The sequence below is a fragment of the Furipterus horrens genome, unplaced genomic scaffold (assembly GCF_987537825.1).
Source record: "Furipterus horrens unplaced genomic scaffold, mFurHor1.1.pri manual_scaffold_8, whole genome shotgun sequence".
Taxonomy (NCBI): Eukaryota; Metazoa; Chordata; class Mammalia; order Chiroptera; family Furipteridae; genus Furipterus; species Furipterus horrens.
In genome coordinates this window covers 80562388-80583720 of record NW_028327178.1, presented here as the reverse complement: position 1 = coordinate 80583720, position 21333 = coordinate 80562388, and the positions used below count along the sequence as shown (strand labels likewise).

The 21333-nt window shown below is 47.1% G+C and overlaps 1 protein-coding gene and 1 pseudogene across 1 annotated transcript in view; both read right to left on the bottom strand.

Annotated features, from left to right (window-relative positions):
* Positions 1-12966, bottom strand: part of JAG1 (jagged canonical Notch ligand 1) — a 35300-nt gene extending 22334 nt beyond the window's left edge. The window contains exons 1-3 of the mRNA XM_090286047.1: positions 12399-12966; positions 11680-11985; positions 3312-3363 (exon numbers count right to left, since the gene is read on the bottom strand). Coding sequence (XP_090142173.1) covers positions 3312-3363; positions 11680-11985; positions 12399-12479 — 439 coding nt within the window. The 5' untranslated portion in view covers positions 12480-12966. The remainder of the gene's footprint in view (positions 1-3311; positions 3364-11679; positions 11986-12398) is intronic.
* Positions 12967-20582: 7616 nt separating this feature from the next.
* On the bottom strand, positions 20583-20990 carry LOC150003216 (large ribosomal subunit protein eL32 pseudogene; annotated as a pseudogene).
* Between the last annotated feature and the right edge of the window lie 343 nt (positions 20991-21333).

Genomic DNA, 21333 nt, shown 5'->3' with positions numbered 1-21333 from the left:
AGTAGGTTAGTATATGCTTTCTACTAACTTCCAGGAAGAAATGCTATGAAACGATAATTTCAGACTCCTCGTGAGTCTTAACAGATCTATAGAACCCACTTCACACCTGTGTGACACGTTTCCAGACAGGTGAGAGGCATAGACTATGTGACATGCTTTCTGCATCTGGGTTCCAGAAAGCAAGATTGCTGCCTGCTTCCTCTAAACTGCCTGAGTCACACTCCCTATCTGCATCAGCCTGGGACATTATAAATGTACCTGGGGTAGTTCACTTGGTAGTCCAGCTTCATGACTGGAAAAGGATATTACCAAGCCTTGCTGCAATCTTGGACTGCATGCAGGTGCAGCACAAAGCACCCACAACAGCCTTGCAGGCCAAGGAGGTGGTAAGGAGAGGCGAGTCTGAGCATAACCCCCAGGACCTCGCCAACCCACAGACCTAGACTGGGCAGGAAAACCTGGTCTTGAGATGCCTGTTCACATTTACGTACCTAAGCAACAATACAATAAACTGATGCCATTTGCTCGGGGACAGAAAGATAAATTTGTACCCTAATATACTGCAGTCCTGAAATATAACAGAAATGACTTCGGAGGGCTGATGACAGGAGGGCCAGCAATACCTTCCAGCACGTGAACAGCACCTGGGCTTCATGTGGGCCAGGCCCCTACTCATGATGGTTCACTGCAAGCTGCTGTGAGAAGGGATTCTCTGTTCCAAAACTCAGGGTTCTCTCTCTAATCTGAAGCCAGGATGTCCGCAACTTGTTTGGGCCCTAAGGAGCAGCCAGCTCCATTTAGTTTGCTACACATCCTCAGCATCTGCCCTCATGGAGGACAGTCCCTTGGGAGGGACAGAGGGTGGAAAAAACAAAAGGCAAAACATTCCAGGTAGAGCAAAGAGCATATGCAAAGGCACCAGGCAAGAGAATGTGATGCACTTGAAGACAGAAAAGTGACTGTGGGGTGTGACTAGAATACAAATATAATGGATAACAATGTTGCATGTAAGATGGAGCTGGCAGAGAGACAAGGCTGGGCTCTGAAAGGCCTTGTGGGTCAAAGACAGACCTATCCCAAGAGCAACAGGAAGCTCTTAGTAAAGGTGACAAAGCATTATGCTCTGGAAAGACCAAGACAGCAGGAGAATGGAGAAAGAACTGGAGGCAGACCAGAGCATACCTGGGTGGACTAATTCAGCCACCACTGTTAAAATTTCAGGTAAGAGCAGATGACGACCTGGGCCAGGGCAGAGGCAGGGGATGGCGGAGGCAACAGGTTTCCAGTGCTGCCTTGTAGAAAAGATGTCCAGAACTTGGAGGTGAATGAAATATGGATGCTGAGAGAAAGAGAGAGGTACATAGGATGCCCTCCAGATTTCTGGCTTCCATTACTGGTATTCAAATGCTGATACCAGTCATCCATAAAGGGCCCTAGGCAGGATCTGCTTTTGGAGAGGGAAATTTCAAATTCAGTTTCGAATGTGCTGAATTCAATAAATGGGAAACATCAAAAGCAGCTGAATAAACAAGTAGGTAAGACACTCCAGCAAACCCCCACCTTCCTCATTGAGGCTCACAAGTGAGCTTAAATGACCTGCAGCAGACATTCTACGACTTATGGCACCCTCTTTTCAAGAGTAGAGGTCGCAAAGCCCTATCCCTATGCCAAGTCCTCCTTATGCCCTTCCAGAGATCTGGTTCTACCCCCAGCAACAGAGGAGATATGGCCCAGAGCTCCAAAATGGGGCTACCCCAAAATGCATACAACAGTGGGCAGTTCTATATACTGCTCCAGCTTCCCAGGGAACAGCTACCTGACCTGCGGGGCAATGGAAGGCCGAGGAGGTCCCCTGCAGGCGCTAACAGGTATCCTGACCCGGTTCTTACAATGAGTTAGGACTCATAGCAAGGTTGTTCACTCCACCAGAGTATTTTAACATCTAAAATGGAGTTTCTCCAGAGTTTCTGAAGAACATATTTCTTTCCCTCCCCACCCCCACTGCCTCCATGCTTAGTTACCATTGTAAGCAGGTCACCATGACATAATGCTCACACAATCCAATATCTGTGGCAAGGGAGGGAGAGAACAAAAAGGTGTCCATGACCCTGACTGGCATCAGCCACAACCAAGGCTGCTCCCACACCCCTCCTTCCCACCACACCTCGTTGGGATAGGGGTGCCCCTCATTGAGGAAGTCCCCCAAGCTGGCCTTTACATGCCAAAGCTGGGAGTGATCCAAATGGCCTGGAGTCTCTGGCAACCAGGGCTCAGCAGTGACTGAATGGCTTCGAGCGAACCAATGAGCTAAACAGCCCAGAAGCAGCCCACCTAGCATATTCCAAGCCCTTAGTGGGCCAGTAAAACACAAAGGCAAGGCGAGAAAAGAGGGGAAACGTCATTAACAGCAACACCACAAAGAAAAAGTCAGTGAGGAAGAGAGACAAAAGGGATGAGACAGTAAGAGAATGAAGGGCAAAGACTAAAAGTTGGACCAACCCTTCCTCCTGCACAGACTAAGATTTCAGCATGAATCAGGTTTTCCAATGACAACCACCCAGATCCTGCTGACAAAAAGGGAACTCACAGTTTAGGCAAGTGACCAAGAACATTTTTTTTAAAATTACAATAAAGAGCAAGACTACCTTATAAGCCAAACTGCTGCCATTTCCATAGACACCCTCCATGGCTTCCACACCAAAACCCGACCTCAGCCACTCTGTAAAGAACCTGCACTAAAAACAATCTTTCAGAAAGGGACATGGCAAGCACAATGGCTGGGAGGCTCTGGAATTCCGCTTCAATGAAAGGTCTGTCCTGCGCAGTGTGGGAAACCCTGACCGGCTGGAAGCTCACCTGCCCACCAAGTGAAATTCAAGGTCGGTCTTTAGAGCCCAGCGCCACCTTTGCCAGCTTTATCTTTCAGATGAGAGATAAAGTGCTCACTTAAAGTTTAAATGGACTTCTAAAAAGTCACTACTTTGATCCTTTAGCAGTCTACACAGTTATAAAGTTGTAAAAGCATTAAGATCTCTATCCCAAAGATAATCTATGTCCCATATTTAGGGACAGAATTTACCGCGAATCTGTCCTAGCCACTTAATATTCTAAGCAACTCTAGAGAAAGTTATGGAAAAGACTCCACTGAGAGGTTTGCCCTGGGGAGCGAGGGGCAAATGTTGGGGGTGGTAAAAGTAAAAGTTCCCCGAGGCACCCAGAAGACAGGTCCAGCTCAGGCAGGCACTGTATGCCAAAGCACTGTGCTTCCAGAAACATACGCTTTTAGACAAATCCTTTGCGGTGATACTTACGGACAGTGTCGTTACTGGAATCCCACGCCTCCACAACTAAGGTGTAGGACCTCTGCAAACAGATAAATGACACTTAGTATTCAGAAATAGGGGTCAGCTCTCAATGCCATACTTTCTTGGCCTCCCCGCACACGCCACCAACCAAAACCACAGGGCCAAGTGAAAATTCAGTTTGCTGTTGGACTGAGGTTCCCCTCCCTCCCAGCGTCAGTACCCACCCCAGCTTGACTCCTTTCATCTGGCAGGGGGCCCACTGTGGTCATCATGCAGGCAAGCTCAAAGTCCGCCTCAGGAAATGCCACCTCCCTATAGGTCTATAGTCGGCATACCATTTTCCAAAATTTTCCAGACCCTTATTCTGGTGCATGAATGAGAAAAACACACAAAGAATGTATTCTAAGCTAACCGAACCAGGTCTTTGTACCGGGGCAGGGAGGCCCATCCAGGAGGGCCGGGTATTGCTAAGGTTACACTTTGGGCCCTGGTGGGGCGGTCCCCCAGGGAGGCCCCCTTTTCCTTTTCAGAACCCCTTTGAAAGCCCTGTCTGTGTGAGACCATCTCAGCTCCCACAAGTATCAGGTGACTCTAGGAAACAAGAGGGGGTAGGTGCAGACTCCCAAGACAAAGGCGGCAACCTAACTTGGGGTGCCCGGGGCGGCAGGCCCTAGGGAAGAAAAGTACAAAAGGGAGAAATAACCACACATCTAAGGGTGTATTTATTGATGAACTTACCTGTCAATACGATCTAACATTCCAGGAATAATCAGAGTTCACTAACTAAACAAATTCCCTGGACACTGGCAGGGTGCCAGCTATTATACTGACGGCACCTTCTATCGTCCAGGCTTATCTCAGAATTCCACCTCCCCCCAAAATCCAAGCCATTAGCAAATTCTCCCACTTTTACTCAAATCTTCATTTGTAATTTAGAATGAGGTCAGTCTCACAGAACACCAGGGTTTAAATAAACTTTCTGCTATCTTGGTGCTGGAGAAACAGATCTGCAGGGGGCAGGGAGAAAAGGCACATGGACCCTTTGATGTACCCCGGCACTGTCACTCACTGCCAGGTACCAGTGCACCAGAGACAGTGGCATATATTGATCAAATGATGCCATGTCACCAGAATCACAGTCACCAAGAAAAGGCACCTACAAGGTAAAGGCAAAAAAGGGGGTGTGGGGGTGGGGGGGAAGGAGCTTCATTCATAACTCAAAGCAAGCTTATTGCTCACACAGCGACACAGCAGGCTGTCTCTGAATATAAAAATATCTTGTGATAGACTGTCTTGGAATTCAGCCGAAATATGTTTCATACTCAAAGCAGAGTAGGATTCCATTTCGTTCACTGATAACTGTGGGAAAATACTCAGAAGAGCAAGCAACACTGGGCAAGCCAGGGCACATGCCCAGCCCTCTCCTGTTAGTGGCCATAGGTCCAAACTCATTGTTGTCGCTGTTAATATTTTATAAGTGAAAGTTACACCTTACTTACAGCCTCTCAGTTTCCTAGGACTTCCTACAAATTGCAGGACTCTTCCCTGAGCACAGTAAGAAATTATATTTCTCTACTGATTTGAGGCAAGCCAAGTCAAAACGAGGCCAGATGTGGGGCTGATTCTGTATAATTAAGCCCTTCATCTGCTGGTCACGTTGAGACCCACGTTCTTCACTTCCACATGTTGTTGTAATTAATCCTCTGATTAGATGCATTGATATCCTGAGTATGAGACTTGCACAGTGCTAAACACATAATACCCTCAAACTCCATGGAAAGGGAAGGCGTCCTGGGGCTGAGCTGGTGTGACTGTGTTAACTCTGCCTCATGCTCACAGGAGAAGGCATCCTCATCTTGCACAAGAACTTGGAAGACCAAGCTGTCTACCAGGCTCATCCCTGCCAGAACTGGAAAGACTTCAGAAGCTGCTAACCAACACTGTCCCACTGGGAGGGGAGAGCGCGGCAGAGCTCTGGATGCTGCCATGTCATGCTTTTCCATAAACTGCCTCCTCGGAGGGGGATATGAGATGAGGGCTGGAGACTGCTGCACTGGCAACAAAGCCTTGCCAAAAAATAAACGAAAGTGCGCCCTGGATCTTCTCTTCCCTTGTTTCAGAGAAGGGATTGTGGTTCTAGGATTCACCTCCTGGGCCAGGAGGGCTCCTCCTGCCAGCCATCAGAGAAAAGGATTCCCTTCAAGGCCCCTATTAGGAGGCACTCTTACCACCCACTCCATCCCCACACTATAGATCGACAATCAAGATAATCTGACAATGATTATTAGTTGCTAGGGAGCTTTAATTTTTCCCAGGCCCACGCCTGACCTCTGTACATTCCAGAGTATACGCCGACTCTGAGATCCAGACCATGCACACCTTATGTCATCAAAGCAGGGTTCCAGGCTGAAATTGACAATCTGCTAGGATCACATTGCACCCAATTAGCCACTGCCACTCTGACCCCAAGCAGAGGCACCAGGGCCTCCCAAGGGCTTGGAAAGGAGTCCTGGGCCAAGAAGACTGGTGAATGTTCAAACTTAATGAGTTCATACCAAAAACCCCCACACCCCCAAAAAAGAAAGAAAAAAAAAAAGCAAATACCTGGATTTGTCTTGGTTTCATACTATAAATTTAAGACTCTTATGAAGAGTCACCTGCCTTTCATCTTTTTTTCCCCTTAGATTTATCCAGAAAAATGGCCTCAGGGCAAAGCCTCAGCAGGAATGGGTTGCTAACGGACCTTCAGTCTGGGTTTGCAGAGTGAATTTCCCAGCTCCAGGCCCAAGGAAATCTGGCAACACACAGGTAGGTTTCTCAGGTTCCCATTCTCATGCAGCAGCAGGAAGGAGGAATGGCCAGCTTTCAGAATTACCTCAGGGGAGTACTTCCGTGGAATTTTACCTAGGAGGTTCCTGGCACCCAAGCCCAAAGGCATCCCAGGGCCACCACGTCCCCTCCAAGCACCTCCTTCCTGCCCTCAGTACTGAGGCTGCGGGAGGGCTGTGTGCTGTGCCCATCCCACTCCACAGTGGTTACCTTGGCACTGGGCAGAGTGGTAAGCACTTAATTGCCACATTAAGAAGGGGGATGTAAGAAACAAAGGTAATTGTGTTGGCAGCTGGGAGCTTCCTTTTCCTGGCAACAGTGGCAGCCAAACCAAGCCCTGAGAAGCGGCTGCCTCCACTCCTGCCAAGCTGACGGACACAAACAAACCGCCATCCAAACGGCACGCGTGCAAGCGTCCAAAACCCCAGGCCACTGTGACAGGCGGGCCCCGAGGAACTCATGCCCTGGGAATGCCCCATGTGCCCACGGAGCCATTGTACAGAGCCACTCGCCCCGGGTTTGTCTGGGGCCATGTACTCTGCTGACTCAACTGTCACTTCCTGTTGCTGGCCCTGTATTAGCATTATTTTTGGAGAGGCCACATTATCCTCTGTAATCCTCATTTCAGTCAGTTCGGCCACACTATTGTCCTGTTTGTATCTGGGTGGCCAGAATATAAAATATTCCGGTCACAAACATTAAATAAAGGCATCAGAGATTCCATGTGTGGATGCACACACACACGAACAATTCACGCACCACAGGATTTTGGCTAGGTGAGAAGGCATGGAGAAAGGACGACTACCCCATAGCATCCAATCTAATAAGAGCTTAGTCATAGAAAGCCATTTAGTCTGCAGGGCTTGACATTTCAATAGAGTCCGATCTGGTTACAAAGGGTGATTTTCTCATGAAAGCCCACCTCAAAGACCCACCAAGGGGGCCCCAGAGCTCATATCCAGATTTGAGACTCAATGAGATGCCCCCACCCCTTTCCCATCATTACCCTTACCTGTTTGAAAAGCATCCCACTGATAATTAAATGCACCAGTTACAAAAGGGTGGCGAGGTTAATAGATAGAATACCGAGAAGCCAGCCAAGCACAACCGCTGGTTCACACCGAGCAAGCCTGAACAAGAAGCCTTTCTACTTAGTTACCAAAAGTGCACAAAAACTGGGCTGATCTGGTAGAGGGCTCTGAATGTTTGACTATTTACACATCATTTTTAACCACTGGGAGCCACGTTGTGGAATTTCTTCCCTGCACATGCACTGCACCAGTGACAAATATCACTGACACATAAAAACAAGGGCCACAGGGCAGCCATGAATGATCAGGAAAGAGCAAAGAAGTCACAACAGGGCCACTCTGCCCCAGGAGCCAAGATAAAGGCGGGACACTTCTGAACCCAGAACCCTACCCCAGCTCTACCATTCTAGAAAACACAAGAATCATCACTTCTCATGCATCCTACTACATCTTCCTGAAATTGAAAAACAGTTTAAGTTTTGTTCTAATTTTTTAAATGTATTTAAAAGCTGGAGCCAAGTGTCACTTTTCTTAGTAGCTAGAAACTAACCTAGGAGTTGTTGGGGGTGGGGGGGTGGGGGGAGGGAGTTGGCATGGCAAAGGAACATGCCTCTGAAATTCAGTAAGGGGGAATTCTCAGAAATGTTTGACTTTATGGATTACCATGCTAATTGTATGCACATCCAAAATTATGCGTTCTTACATTGTAACTAATTTTAGGCAGTATTCAGGTCGCTGGTTTTCTAGGAGGCTACATACCTCTATGTGGTCGCTGCTTCTCCGCCTTACCAATCTAAATCCCTCAACGGTCCTTTGGCCAAAAGCTTTGCCATTCTCTAAAAATGTTTGAAGTCCCTGTAGAATTATGGGTGGGGAATTGGTGGGTTGCAAACTCATATAAATACTGAAGGTTTGAATAAGTTGCTAAGAAACAAGACAACAAGGAGGAAGAAAACACAGAGAAGGTTACACCTGGAAGAGAAAAGCTATTATTAGAAGCCAAGTACCTTGAATATAATCAGGATTCCACTTGGGGAGCAGCCATGCTGCAGACACTTAGTGCAAAGTGAGCACAGCTCTGTATTCCCAAGCCCAGTTCTGCAACACAGACACGTCATGTCATCGCTTTTCTGAGGTAGGTGCAGAGGGTGTTTTCTCCATGTGCAGAAAGTCCCTTGCTCTGAGCTCGTACACACATGTGCAGTTTGTTTGTATGGATGCTGACCACATGGACTGCAAATACTGGCTGCACAAATCAGCCAGCTCAAATGGGACCCCTTCCCTCTGCCTTCCACATATCCACAGCACATCTGTGAAGGCTTAGGGGCTGGAAACACAGAAGGCATAAAGGCAAGGACTGTCAATTATATTCTGATTAACCCGTGGCATCCAATTTACCCAAATCCATGGCAGTTGCTCATTCAGGCCTTAAGAGCCAAAGCTGGCTGGCATCCCTCTGATATATAAGATTCACTCACACTTCATTGAATTTTCTTTAAAAACTAAGTTGATCTCAGCACGCCTATAATCAGTGCCAATAGCACTTAAATATAGGTCGAGAGACCAGATACCTCAGTTGCTTCCCCCACAGTATCTCTAGATTCACTTCGCTGGAGGGCCAGCAGTGCATCATTACAACAAACAAGGGGGTTTGAGTTCCTAAAAAGCTTTTGGGGCTGGGTAGTGGTAATTACACTGGTAATGTATTTTTAATAAACAGGTACTACTGAGATTTAGCACTAAATTTGGGAGGGGCAACTTATCCATTTCAGTGATTTACAAATGGAGTTATTCCCAAATTATTCTTTATTAAGCCCAATTGTCTCTCACCATGTATGTTACCACCAGGTCCCCTATTGGAGGATCATAAATCGGATTAGTTGCTTCAAGTCAAGCCCCTCAGAGCAGCATTGGTATGAGGATTACAAGCCACCAAAGAAAAATCCCACAAGACTCAGGCTAGGGCAGTGGACACCAAGTGGGACATAATCTGATACTATCGGGAGAGGAGTCCCACCTCCACAGTGCTTCCCACAGGGACACTGGGATGTGGATTATATTTCATATCTGACTGAATCGCTTCCTCCTCTTCCTCTCCAGACATGAACAGTTGTTTAATTGGGGGTCACAATCCCAAACAAAAGACAGGAATTACATGACCTTCTAAAATGACCTTTGACTGTGTCCCTGAACCACAGCTCTTCCAGTCAGCAAATTTGGGGAGACCCCTGGGAACAGGGAGTTGGGAACTCCGGTGGCTGGAAGTTCAAGATTTGATTTGTTTTTAAGCCATATATCCTTTTAATCTTGAATTCTGTGCTAAATTTAGTCATTAGCTATTCAAGGAAATCAGTCATGCTTATTAACATTTAATTGCCAAACTGAATGAAGCTGTGCTTATTTACTTCTGTGCTTATTTGGCTACCTGAGTGCTTTCACTGCAGTTAACACTCACCCCGGAATCATTCTTGAAAGTTACAGACTGTGGAGCTTCTCCAACTGCACTCGGAAAAATAAACTAAAACAATACACCTGAACTCCAATTTCTCTTGGGAAGTAACGCTTATATTTCACAGCAGAGTGTTTTTGGGGCAGCAGGGTGGAGACTTGTTTATGAGTGATACGTAACAGTTGGCCTAACTTCAAAAGAACCACACTCTCAGTGTAGTCCCAGCGCCGCCCCCCCAACCCCCTTCATTCTAGAAAGTCTATTTCATGGTTGATGACCCGTGGGCCTGAAACCACAGAAGAGCAGCAGCAAATCAATCATCTCTCTGCCCTCACATGCCACTTCTGCTCCTTCCCCATCCAGGACTCTGCCAAGTGTCAAAAGGCGACAGACACACCTTCTAGGTCACTTTCCCCAGCCAGCCCGGGGAGCAAGGCTCCGTGTTTCCATCCATCCTCTGACCCTACTCTGAAGTGAATCTCAGCCAGGCCCGCAGCTTTTCCACATCACTAACAAGATTCCTTTTATGGTCTTGTGAAAAGCAAGGGGCTGGGGACTGATTCTTGGAGGGTGGAACCACCTGCAGGCCCCTTCCTGAAACTCCAAACACACGTTCAAGGGCAGTCAGCATTCACAGTCAACTTGGGCCCAGCCAGATTAAAAATGTGGCTAACCTCTGCAGCTTAAACTCTCCCTAATAGGGGATTAACAAACAAGATAAACTTGCTTTATAAAAATGAAATCCCACAACAGAAGCCGCCCTCCATTCTCAGAGAACTCCACATATCACAGGTTTTTATAACCCCCTTTTAAGGGCATGTTTCTGATAACTGTCTTATCTCCTCCACAGCAGCAGGCACTTTATAAAGCCAGTTCCTGCAAACGTGACAGCCACCCCAAGCTTCAAACGCACAGAGGCAGACATTCCACTCTCTCCTCTCCAGAGTTGGGAATCACAGCATCAGTCCGCGGATAGGAGGCAGCAGAGTGCACCCCATCAGAGCACGTGGTGGAGAGTATTCCCCAAGGCACAGAGCTCCCCCTCTCTCCACCCACCGTCCCAGCACTGGCTGGGCCAAGCCGAGGTCCTAGCAATGAGTCACGCCTCCTGGACAGGAGGAACGGGGCAGAGGGCACCAACATTTTCCCCTTTCCCCCCCTTCTGCAATCTCACTCATCTTCCTTCCACCCATATTGAGATGTTGCAAGGGCCTCAATGTGGGGTCTGCCAGCGGGGGCCTGGGACTCGGGCAGCTCTCAGACACGGGTCCATGTACTTCCACTCACACGGGTTGCGTTTAGTGGGCCCACCCTTCCAGCCCCTGGCACATCCCTGAAGGTTTGCGGGGACCATGCGCCCGCCAGACAAGGGCATACTCCCGCCTTTCCCGGGGAAGTTTGCAAACACAGCTGTTCCAGAGCCCGGGAAACATTGGAAGTGAGGCCACAGGCTACATTCAGCTGGGGCGAGGGCAGGAAGGGGCCGGCAGGGGGCGGAGGCAGCTCGCGCTAAGGCCCGGAGACCACCCCCACCACCAACCTCCGGCGGCTGCCCCGAAGCCCTTTCGCCCAGCCCAGCGCGCGCCCCCGCACGCACCAAAATCTCCTGGGGAGCAGCGGGAAACGGGTTCTCTCCACACCCTCCAGGAAGGACACACCCGCTCTCCCGGCCGTTCACGGGAAAGGGGAGGGTGCCAATTTGGACGGCGTTCGAAGGCCAAAACTGAGGCGAGTCGCCTTCCAGAGCGTTAATTGGTTAAGCAAAGATCATCAACAACGACCTCCTGGTTCAGAGGGGTTCCTCTGGGGCCTTCAGGTTGCAAGTTAAAGCCTGTTTCCTGGGAGTTTGCCCCCAAATCCCTAGTGTCCCCGTTTCTGTGCGCTGAGCAAAAGGCAGCGGGGATGGGGCCTGCCGAATATTGTTCCCTAACCCCACACCCTAAGAAAGGTCCTTAGCGCGGCGTTAAGCCACAGCCCTTATATCACCCCTTTCAAGAAATAGCAGGACTCGGCAGGAACCGGTGCGAACTGCGGCGCGGCCTCTCTGCCCGCGTCCTTCACTCACCGGCCAGGCGAAACTGAAAGGCAGAACGATACGGTTGCGTTCATTGCCGCGACTGGTCTTGAGGTTGAAGGTGTTGCCACCGATGACAGGAGTGGACCCCGAGCCGAAGCTGCAGGGCCCCCCGGCAGTGACGCGGGACTGGTACTCCTTGAGGCACACTTTGAAATACGTGTCACACTCGTCGCGGGTGCACTTGCGGTCCCCCGGGTTCCGGGCGCCGCCACAGCAGTTCCCGTTCTGCAGCTCCCCGTTCACGTTCTGCATGGACAGGATCTCCAACTCGAACTGGCCGGAGGCCCCGCACACCTGCCGGCGAGGAAGGGAGGTCAGGACGGGGAAAAGGTTTTTTCTTCGGGGTGGAAGTGGCGACTCCCTCCCTCCCGCCCGCCCCGACGAGCCCTCGGCGCCAAGTGAAAATAATTTTGCAAAACTGAGCTTAAACACTCAACGTGATTCCCGGGCAAAAAAAAAAAAAAAAAAAAGCCCTAGTGCGGGAGAAATCCGACGACTGCCCGGGAGTTACAAGACCGGAGCGAACGCGCCCCTGCCCAGGCTAGACTGTACATTTAGGAGGACGGGGGTCCCCCAGCCCAGGTGCTGCCTCTGGGGCGCGGGGGCCCGGCTGTGGAGCAAGGCGAACGAGGACTCCTGACCCCGCTCGCAGCGCTCAAACGCAGGCGTCCTGGGCGTTGCGAGGGAAGGAGAGGGCAGCCTCCTACCTTGGCTCGCAGGGCGCAGAGCAGGGCGAGCAGGAGGCTCAGGGGGCGCCCGGGCCGGCCGCGCGTCCGTGGGGACCGCATCGCTGCGCCGCGCGCCGCGGGCACTCGGGACGCCTCCGCCGCTGTTCGCGCTTGTGTTCCTGCCGGTGCTGCCGTCGCCGCTGCCCCTGCGGCCGCCGCGTCCCGGCTCTAATATACTCCACCGATTGGAGCATGCACGACTGGAAAACAACACTTTTCAAAAGCCCTTTCAAGAGCGGCCCGTTCCAGAAGGCAAAGAGCCCGGCCTCCTTTTATTATTCTGATCGCTTCTTTGAGGCGTTCCCCCTCCTTTTCCACCTCCCGGCTTTCTTTCCTTCTCTCGCGCTCCACTTCTTTTATTATTATGATTATGCGCAGCCTTTTATTCCCTTTCAGATCTGCTGCACAGAAAGAAGGGAGGGAGGGGAGAAAATAAAAACCCCTAAGCCCAGCTCGCGGGCCGGCCACAGGTAACACAATGACGCGTGCCCGCCCGACTCTCGGAGAGGGACTCGGAGAGCCCGTCTGGGAGCCGCAGCCTCGGCTGGCCACCTTTACCCAGCGCGCCCGGCAGGCGCATGCGCACTATTAATATTCATGAGGGGCGTGCCCACGTGAGACACGCCCCTTCCCCTCCACGTTGATGGGCAGGGGGAGTACTGGGAGGAACTTGGAAGAGGCTGGGGGCTCAAGAATACGCTGGGCGGCGTTGACGTCGAGGGGCTCAGTGCATACTCCCGCCTTGGGGAGGTTTGGGTCGAGCACAAATGGGGGGAGGGCGCGGGAAGGAACTTAGAAGTGTCGGTTACAAAGGGACGCCCGGGGCCCTTCGTGCGGACCGCTCCTTTCGGGTGCCTCAGGCCGGGCGCCTCGCCTGGCTCGTCCGGGGTCCGAGGTGTAGGCGCCGCGGCGCTGCCTGAGCCGTCGGAGCGGGGCAGCTTCCGCCTTCCGAGCCGCCTGCGTCAGCTGCGGCTTTCACCCCAGGAGGAGGTCCTGCCCGCTGGGAGCCCGGCCCGCTTCCCGCGAGCGAGCGAGCAGCCCAAAGTGCGCTGCTGGCGGCAGAGGCGGCGGCGAGGCTGTCGGGCTTGCTGCCGTCTCGGGCGGCGGAGGCGACTTGGGCAGGCGCTGCTGGGAACTTGGAGAAACTTTCCCGGAGCCAGGCTTGCCGCAGATTTCGAGGGGAAGCCTCGGCCGCGCTCCACCCCCTTCCAAATCCAAGTCCGCGTAGCCTGGGCGGGCTCGTAGCTTCCTTCCCAAACCACGCCAGGGCAGAGGCGAGGGGAAACCGGGGGAGAGGGCGGCGGACACGCTGGGGCCCTGCTCAGACTTTGGGACGGGCAGGCAGAGATGCTGGTGGGCTTGGCTCTCACACTTTACCAGCCCCTCTACCCAGGCCGCAATGCCCGGATTGCACCTGTAGGCGGCCTCCGAGCAGCTTTCTGGGTGGCAGTAGATGAGTCTGGAAGGGACCATCTCACCATCATCCGGCAGCCGAACTTGGCTTCTCTGGGGTAGCAGTGGAAACGAATGCTATTTTCCACTTAGAGGTGAGCCTCCAGTCATAATCAAGGTCAAAGGAAACCTGCGGGCTGGCCGGAGTTTCTCAACCCATCTACCAGAAAACCTACTGCTGCGTTTGAGGGGACCTCTTTAAGGAAAACAATGACTTATACTGAAGGATGGACAAAGTTTTGGCCCTTGTATTGGGTATGTCCTGCAGAAAAGCATAGCTATTTAGGGACCGGATCCTGGCTCGAATTCTGAGGCATGATGGGCTGCAGTGGGTCAAGGGAAAATAGTTTCCAACACTGAGCTATGATAGCATAAAAGTGGGTAATTTGTGGTTATTTACTGACTACATTTAATGGATGACTGAATATGGACAATATATTCAGTGCCAGATATAACGCAGGGAAGTAAAATAAGGCGGCTAACTGACCTCTTTACATTTGTTCAAAGCACCAAGTCTGATTTAGGAATCTTAGCATTTCATCAACCCAAGAAGTGCACCTAAGAAAGGCATCTTTTTAGTGGTGCTGTGTCCCATCTAATGCTCATTCGTGAAAGAATTAATCTATATTTTCAAAGGGTCTTGTCTAAGAGCAGAACAAGTTTGCAGCTGGCATAGGCAATAGTAACCTGGGCATTTTGTCTTAATGTGCTCCAGACCTCACTTTCCCCAACTGTCCTAAATGCAAGGCATCTAGTTGTCAACTGTATTCCTATACATATAGACTTTTCTTACCAGTTTCCATAAATTAATCTCCCCCACCTTCTATCTGCCCCTTCTCTCCTCTACCCCTAAATTTCCCAATTGGGTTGTTAAGTGATGGTTTAATAGCAAAATGCTCATGGTGGAAAAGCCCGGTGAGGTCTTAAAATGCACATCTCTTTGGAGTTCCCATTGCCTGAACCGGTTATAATTATGTACCCCGTGGCCTGCCCCCTCCTCCACCCTTTCACACCCCTCAGGAAGGAGTCTGTGGCCAGGCCTTTCATTGAAGAGTTTAGATCCAGCCACCTGGCTTAAAACTGGAGGGCTACTTGAGACTCAGGTGCCTCCTGGTAGTAATCTGGGCTGTATGTAAACTGGGGGTAGGTGGGGTGGGGAAATCAGCTCCAAGAGACAGGTGAGTTTAGCCCCCTCGACTAATAAGAAAGTAATAGGAAAGGGAACATACATTTCCCAGGGGTTAAAACTACCTGATTAACCCTAACAGAAATATCAAATCACTAATAAACGAATTCTCATGCCAAATAGCACAGTGTTCCTCACCCTCCCTGAGCTTGGGAACCCACTTTTAGAGAAGACAGAAGACAATTATGGCCTTGAGGGGATTCTTTTGAAATTTTTCAGTTGGGACTCTTCCAACTAATTGGTACTCCCCCAAAAAGCCGGTCACATTTACTGCAACAGATGTCAAGTGGAAGCTTATCCTCCACTTCCCCACAGCCAGTTCTCAACCTCCCTCCCTAGTCAATGGGGAACTACTGTGGAAAGAACTCAAATACGCAGATTTGGCCAGGTCACATCCTGCCTTTGGGTATTAGCCTATAGTAAGTGAACATTCCAGAAAACCATTCCTGTGAAAAAATGCCACATTGTACTGTCACACCATACCTGTTCCTTCTGGCCTGTCTTGTGTGCTCAAACCATAACCATCCATGGGCGTCTTCTTTAATTTTAAAAGATCATGCCTCATTTTTCTTTTCCCACAAAACTTGCCCTTCCTTTATTGACTCATCAACAAACAGCAGCGCTGAACCCCCCAAAGGCTTAAGAGACATTCAAACTCTTATTGTAATTGTGTTTAAATACATTTAGTCAACTTAAAGCCCCAGTTAATCAACACTGATAAAAATTAGTAAATCATTGTTTATTGAGAACCATGCTACATTAAGCAACATGGATGATCTCAAAAAATATGCTGAGCGACTGAAGCTAAACACAATGACAACATACTGTAAAAATCCATTTATTTGGAGTTCTAAACAGGCAACACTAATTTACAGTAAATAAAAATTGGAACTGATTGCTTGGGGAGATAAGAAGGTGGAGACAGCTGGGAATGGGATTTAGGCCTCTTCTGGAGGAGAGGTAATGTTCTGTATCTTGATAAAGGTTTGGATTACACAAGTATATACATGCCCTTGTCAAAATTTATTAAACAGTACATTTAAGATCGGTGTATTTCATTATATGTTCAAAAGAGAAAAACTTGTAATATTCAAAAAGTTAATTATATGACTGCTGAAGTATTTATTTTTTAAATATTTTATTTTTGATTTTAAGAAGGGAAGAAGGGAGGGAGAGAGGGCAAGAAACATCAATGTAAGAGAGAAACATCAATTGGTTGCCTTCCATATGCACACTGGGGGTGGGGGCCGAACCTGCAACCCAGGCATGTTCCTTGACCAGGAATCAAACTGACAACCTTTTGGTTCACAGATCAACTTCCAACATACTGAGCCACACTGGCTGGGGCAAGTGCTGAAGTATTTAGAGGGAAGTGAAAAGGTATTTATTTGCAACTTGGAAATACGTAATTAAAGGGATTAATGGACAGATAGAAGATGTCTGGATGGATGAATGAATGGATGCTGAAGCAAAATAAGTGCTAATGAATGGGTCCAGGTGGGAGACATGTTGGAATCCATAGAAAGTTCTTTCAAATTTCTCTCTGTTTGAAATTTTCCACTATAAATGCCAAGAAAAATAGTTATTGAAGTACCAGGTATTGTGTAGGATGCAAAGAACATGTTGAACAACACAAAACTTTGGACTTAAGTACTACAGAATGTAGGACATGCTTGTCTGGGACAATAACAGTGCAGACTGTAGTAATGCACAAAAGGAATGTGGTTCCTTTCCCTCGTTCCTTTCTTCCTAATCCCTTCCTTCTTTCCAATAAATAAGAGAGGAAGGTCCCAATATTAAAGGACATGTAAAATGTCCTTTCCAATATTAAAGGACATTTTACATGTCCTTTAATATCTTCCCTTTTCTTTGTTTGAATATTGCAGAAAACTTAAGGCAAGTTCATGAGCCCTGTTCTACAGAAAAGCAGATGTGATATCTTTCTGTTCTTTTCCAGCAGAACCAAAGGATGCCGATGTGTCCTGCCAGTTCTTGTTTCACCACGTTATCATGGCAGAAAATGCCAGCCCCAGTAACTCAGCCCAGCCAGCCCTCCAAAGAAGCACACCCATCTCTATCAGTTATTCTCCTTCCACATCACAAGAAGTTCTCAAGAAAAAGGGGAAGGGGAAAAAAAAAAAAACGACTTATGGGCAGCAAATTAGACAAAATTAGACATGAAAAAAAAATCAGGATTAAGTTCTACTTCCCACAGCAATCATAACCAGGCCACAAGTTCATATATTCAAACATAAATTGAGTAGATCCAACCTTTATTTTTTTCATTTTACATACACAAGAGTTTTGAATTAACTTTCTTTAGAAACCAGAACTATGAGTTTCTTGCAATATCAACAGTAATTTTGTACAAGATTCATTTTAAACATTGTTTTGGTTTGCTTTGAGCTCAGGCATTTATAATGTTGCCTGTCCTGTCCCAACCCTGTCTCACAGTGATTACATGGAACCTAGCAGGACAAAAAGAATTATGTGTTCATATCACCTTTAACAAGCCAATCACAGAAAGTCACAGAAAACCCAAGATGCAAAATTCAGGAATCGTGGAGTTAATTTCCTCATTTTGCTCCTTGAATTAAAACCTAAGATTCTTTATGAACTTTTATAGTTTTATTGAAACTGGGAAGAAAAAGTTCCAGCCACTTATAAAATGTACTTTTTTTCTTACAGGTATGCTGTAAATTGCTGTTAAATTGACATTCTCAACACAACTATAAAATGATTCGCTCACTCTCCTATTGGTGATAATGTAGAGAGTTGTCTGTTCTGTGAATGACGCCTAAATGACTTGACTAACAGATATTCTAGGACAGCATTTTAAAAACCAAATTGGTCCATTTGTGTAGTTGACTGATCTCAATGCAAATAACAATTTTCTATAATTGCAAAGTATGACTGAGCTCTCACAAACATTTCCATCCCCTAAAAGGCTCTGGAAATTACACATCCAGAAGCAGGTAGCACTGGGAGCCTGTCTCTCTGAAATGTGCTACCCTGGCATGCAGGTTATTTTAAACTGAAATCAATTAAAGCCCAACAAATTCAGGAAGAGTTGGGGTTTTTGATTGTTTTTTACTTGCCCCTTTTCTTAAAGAGATTCAGATTTTTAAATAGTGTCAGGAAAGGAACCTTGGCATAATTACCTTAAGCATTTACATCCTTGAATTAGGACAACTCCAAGCATGTTTACTAGATCACCCTCTGTGTCCCACTGTTTCTTGGTTGCCTAGCAAAAATTTACCTGCCATGTGTTTTCTGCTCTTCCTCAACTACCTGAAAATTGCTTATTCTTACTTCTGACATCTAAGCCCCACCACCACCCCTTTTTCTTTTTGTTCAAAGTGCTGTATATACCCAACGTTGCCTCATTGTCTATGGAATTTTCATGCTATGTAAATTCCCCATACACATGTATTAAAATTTTTTATTTTCTCCTGTTAATCTGTCTCTGTAAATTTGATTATCCCAGCCCGAAGAACTTAGAAGGTGGGAGAAGTATTTTTTAGGCCTCCAACAGAAACTGCCACAATACAATTTATTCCACGAGCACCTTTTCATCTCACTTGCACTTGGCTTTCCAGACATGTGCAAACCAAAATCTGCTCCCAGATCTTAAAAAAAAAAAAAAAAGAAAAAAAAAAAAAAATCAAAGTAGTTGTTGGAACTTGCGAAAAAGAGAGCTAAATATATATAGTTATCTGAGAAAATTTCAAATGATACATAAATATGAGAGTCAAAGAAAGGTGATTACACACACCAATGGCACAAAAGCCACAGGGCTTCAAATCCCAGGATTTCATGTTTGGGTTAATGGTTCTCAATAAATTACAAGACTGTGTCTGTGTTTGACACTTTTGTTCTCAAGCGAATGATTTCTTTACTGATGGCTTTCTCTAAATTAGAAGTTAGTTAGAACATAAAAAGTGGATGATTGTAAATGCTTAATTTTTCATTTGGAAGATAAATAGGTGTTTTTATTGTTTTTATGTCAAGAGCGCTCAAGGATGGCTAAAGAAACATTATCTTGAGCACAGAGATATCGGCACAGGTGCTATCTATAAATTTCTAGATCCTTAGATATTAGTCATAACATAGGTTTACTGATATACAGATTTTCATAAGCATTATTTAGAAATGATTTCCAATGTTTTTTTTTTTTTTCTTTTGGAAAGAAAACTAAGACATAGAACTTAGAATAACTATTAAGGAGAAAGTTTAATTTCTAAAAGATGGTTATTGCATCCATGGAAGTGATATTTTTTCAAAAGCAGGTGACAACTGGAGAAGTCAATTATACTATTTTAAGATAGTTTGGCAGTAATTCATGTGACAAGGAGGTGGGATTTTTAATAGACCGCATGTGTAATATGCCTTAATAGCACAATGTAGCTATGAAGAAGAGTAGTGTCAGTCTGAAACTGCAGGATCATGGTCTGAGGCTGCATTACTAGAAATGTCGGAGGTTAGCAATTAAGGAAAAATATAGCCCCAGCATTTTCTGCACTAGCCTTCATACAACTGAGAAATTTAACCAGCTCTGGGAATGATTTTTTTTTTAAATTCTGGTAAAATATACGTAACATAAAATTTGCCATCAACCATTTTTTCATATATTTTATTGCTTGTGCTAGTGCAGTTGTCCCAATTTTTCTGTCTTTGCTTCTCTCCACCCAGTACAAAAAAGCACACCTGTAATTTGTATGGGGCAGAGCCTTAGGTAGTGGCCAGGTGCAGCCACTTGGTGGTTCTGTGTGGGGAAGGACTCAGAAAAGAGACAATGACCACTGCCTGACCTCTGGAGTTTTGACAAGGAGGAAGCTGTCCCTCAGCATTCAACCTGATGACAGACACTTCAGTTTTTCTCTGTATGCCACTGGTTCCCCCTCTAGCTGCTGCCCTGGTGGGAAAAGTCTGCCTAAGTCCTAGGTCCATTGTGGGCCCTTTAAGAGACGATGCCTGAGAATCCCGCAGTTTCTTCCACTGCCACAACTCACACTGGTTTTTACAGCCAAAAGTTATTGGGACTTATCTTCCTGGCATTGGAACCCTGGGCTGGGTGGTCTGGTGTGGGGCTGGGATTCCTTGCTCCCAAGATATCCCTCCTGATTTTTATCTACCACACATGGACGTGGGATAGTTCATTCGGAGTCTTTGTCCCTCCTACCATCTGAATAAATGTGATTTCTTGAATTCCTTGGTTGTTGGACTTCCATACAGCTCAATTTTCTGACAATTCTGGGTGATAGTTATTTTGTAGCTTAGTTGTAATTTTTGCTGTGGTTGTGCGAGTATTATGCCTCCATCTTGACTGGACCATCAACCATTTTTAAGTGTAAAATTAAGTACATTTATGTTGTTGTGAAACCAATCTCCAGAATTTTTTAATCTTTCTAAACTGAGACTCTGTACCCATTAAACAACTCCCTGTTCCTCCCCTCTCTCATTTTTTTCTTTTTGGCAGAATTTTATTGTTTTATTACCACAAATACAATGTGTACACAATCTGCCTATTCATTTTCTTCGTTGCACAGCCTGGCATTGGGACTGGTGACTCTGATGGCCAGCTGGGCTGCTCTTTCCACAGTGGCTTTGTGGTTCTTTGAGGAGACATTGTGAGAAATCTCAGCACAGTAAGATTTGTTGCACATCAGCAGCACTTCAAGCTCCTTGACGTTGTGGACCAGGAACTTTTGAATGCCATTAGGCAGCACGTGCTTTGTTTTCTTGTTGCTCCCACAACCAATGTTTGGCATCAAGATCTGGCCCTTGAATCTTCTGCACAACCTATTGTCAATACCTCTGGGTTTCCACCAGTTCCACTTAATTTTGACATATCGATCTGACTGGTGTTGGATGAACTTCTTGTTACTCTTTCTGACAATCTTGGGTTTCACAAGAGGTCTGAGGGCAGCCATGGTGCCAACTAAGAGATGGCTGCTACCTCTCCCCTCTCTCATTTTTAAACAATCATAAAGTTGATGCCACTGATTGAGAATTAGCAGAGCCTAATATACAGGGGTGAGAAGGCATGGGCCCATCTGCTTTCTGAACTGATTCTTCAAGGACCAATCACTCATATATTTACCAAATAGTTGCAGCAAATAAGTCAACTCTAAATGCTTCAGAGCTGGTCATCATAGCTTGGCTTGTTATTATACACTCTATCCCCTCCTATTCTGAGTGCAATCTGAAGACCAGCAGCATTGGCATCACGTGGAAGCTCAATAGAAATTCAAACTCTCATCCCCCTCCCCTGCA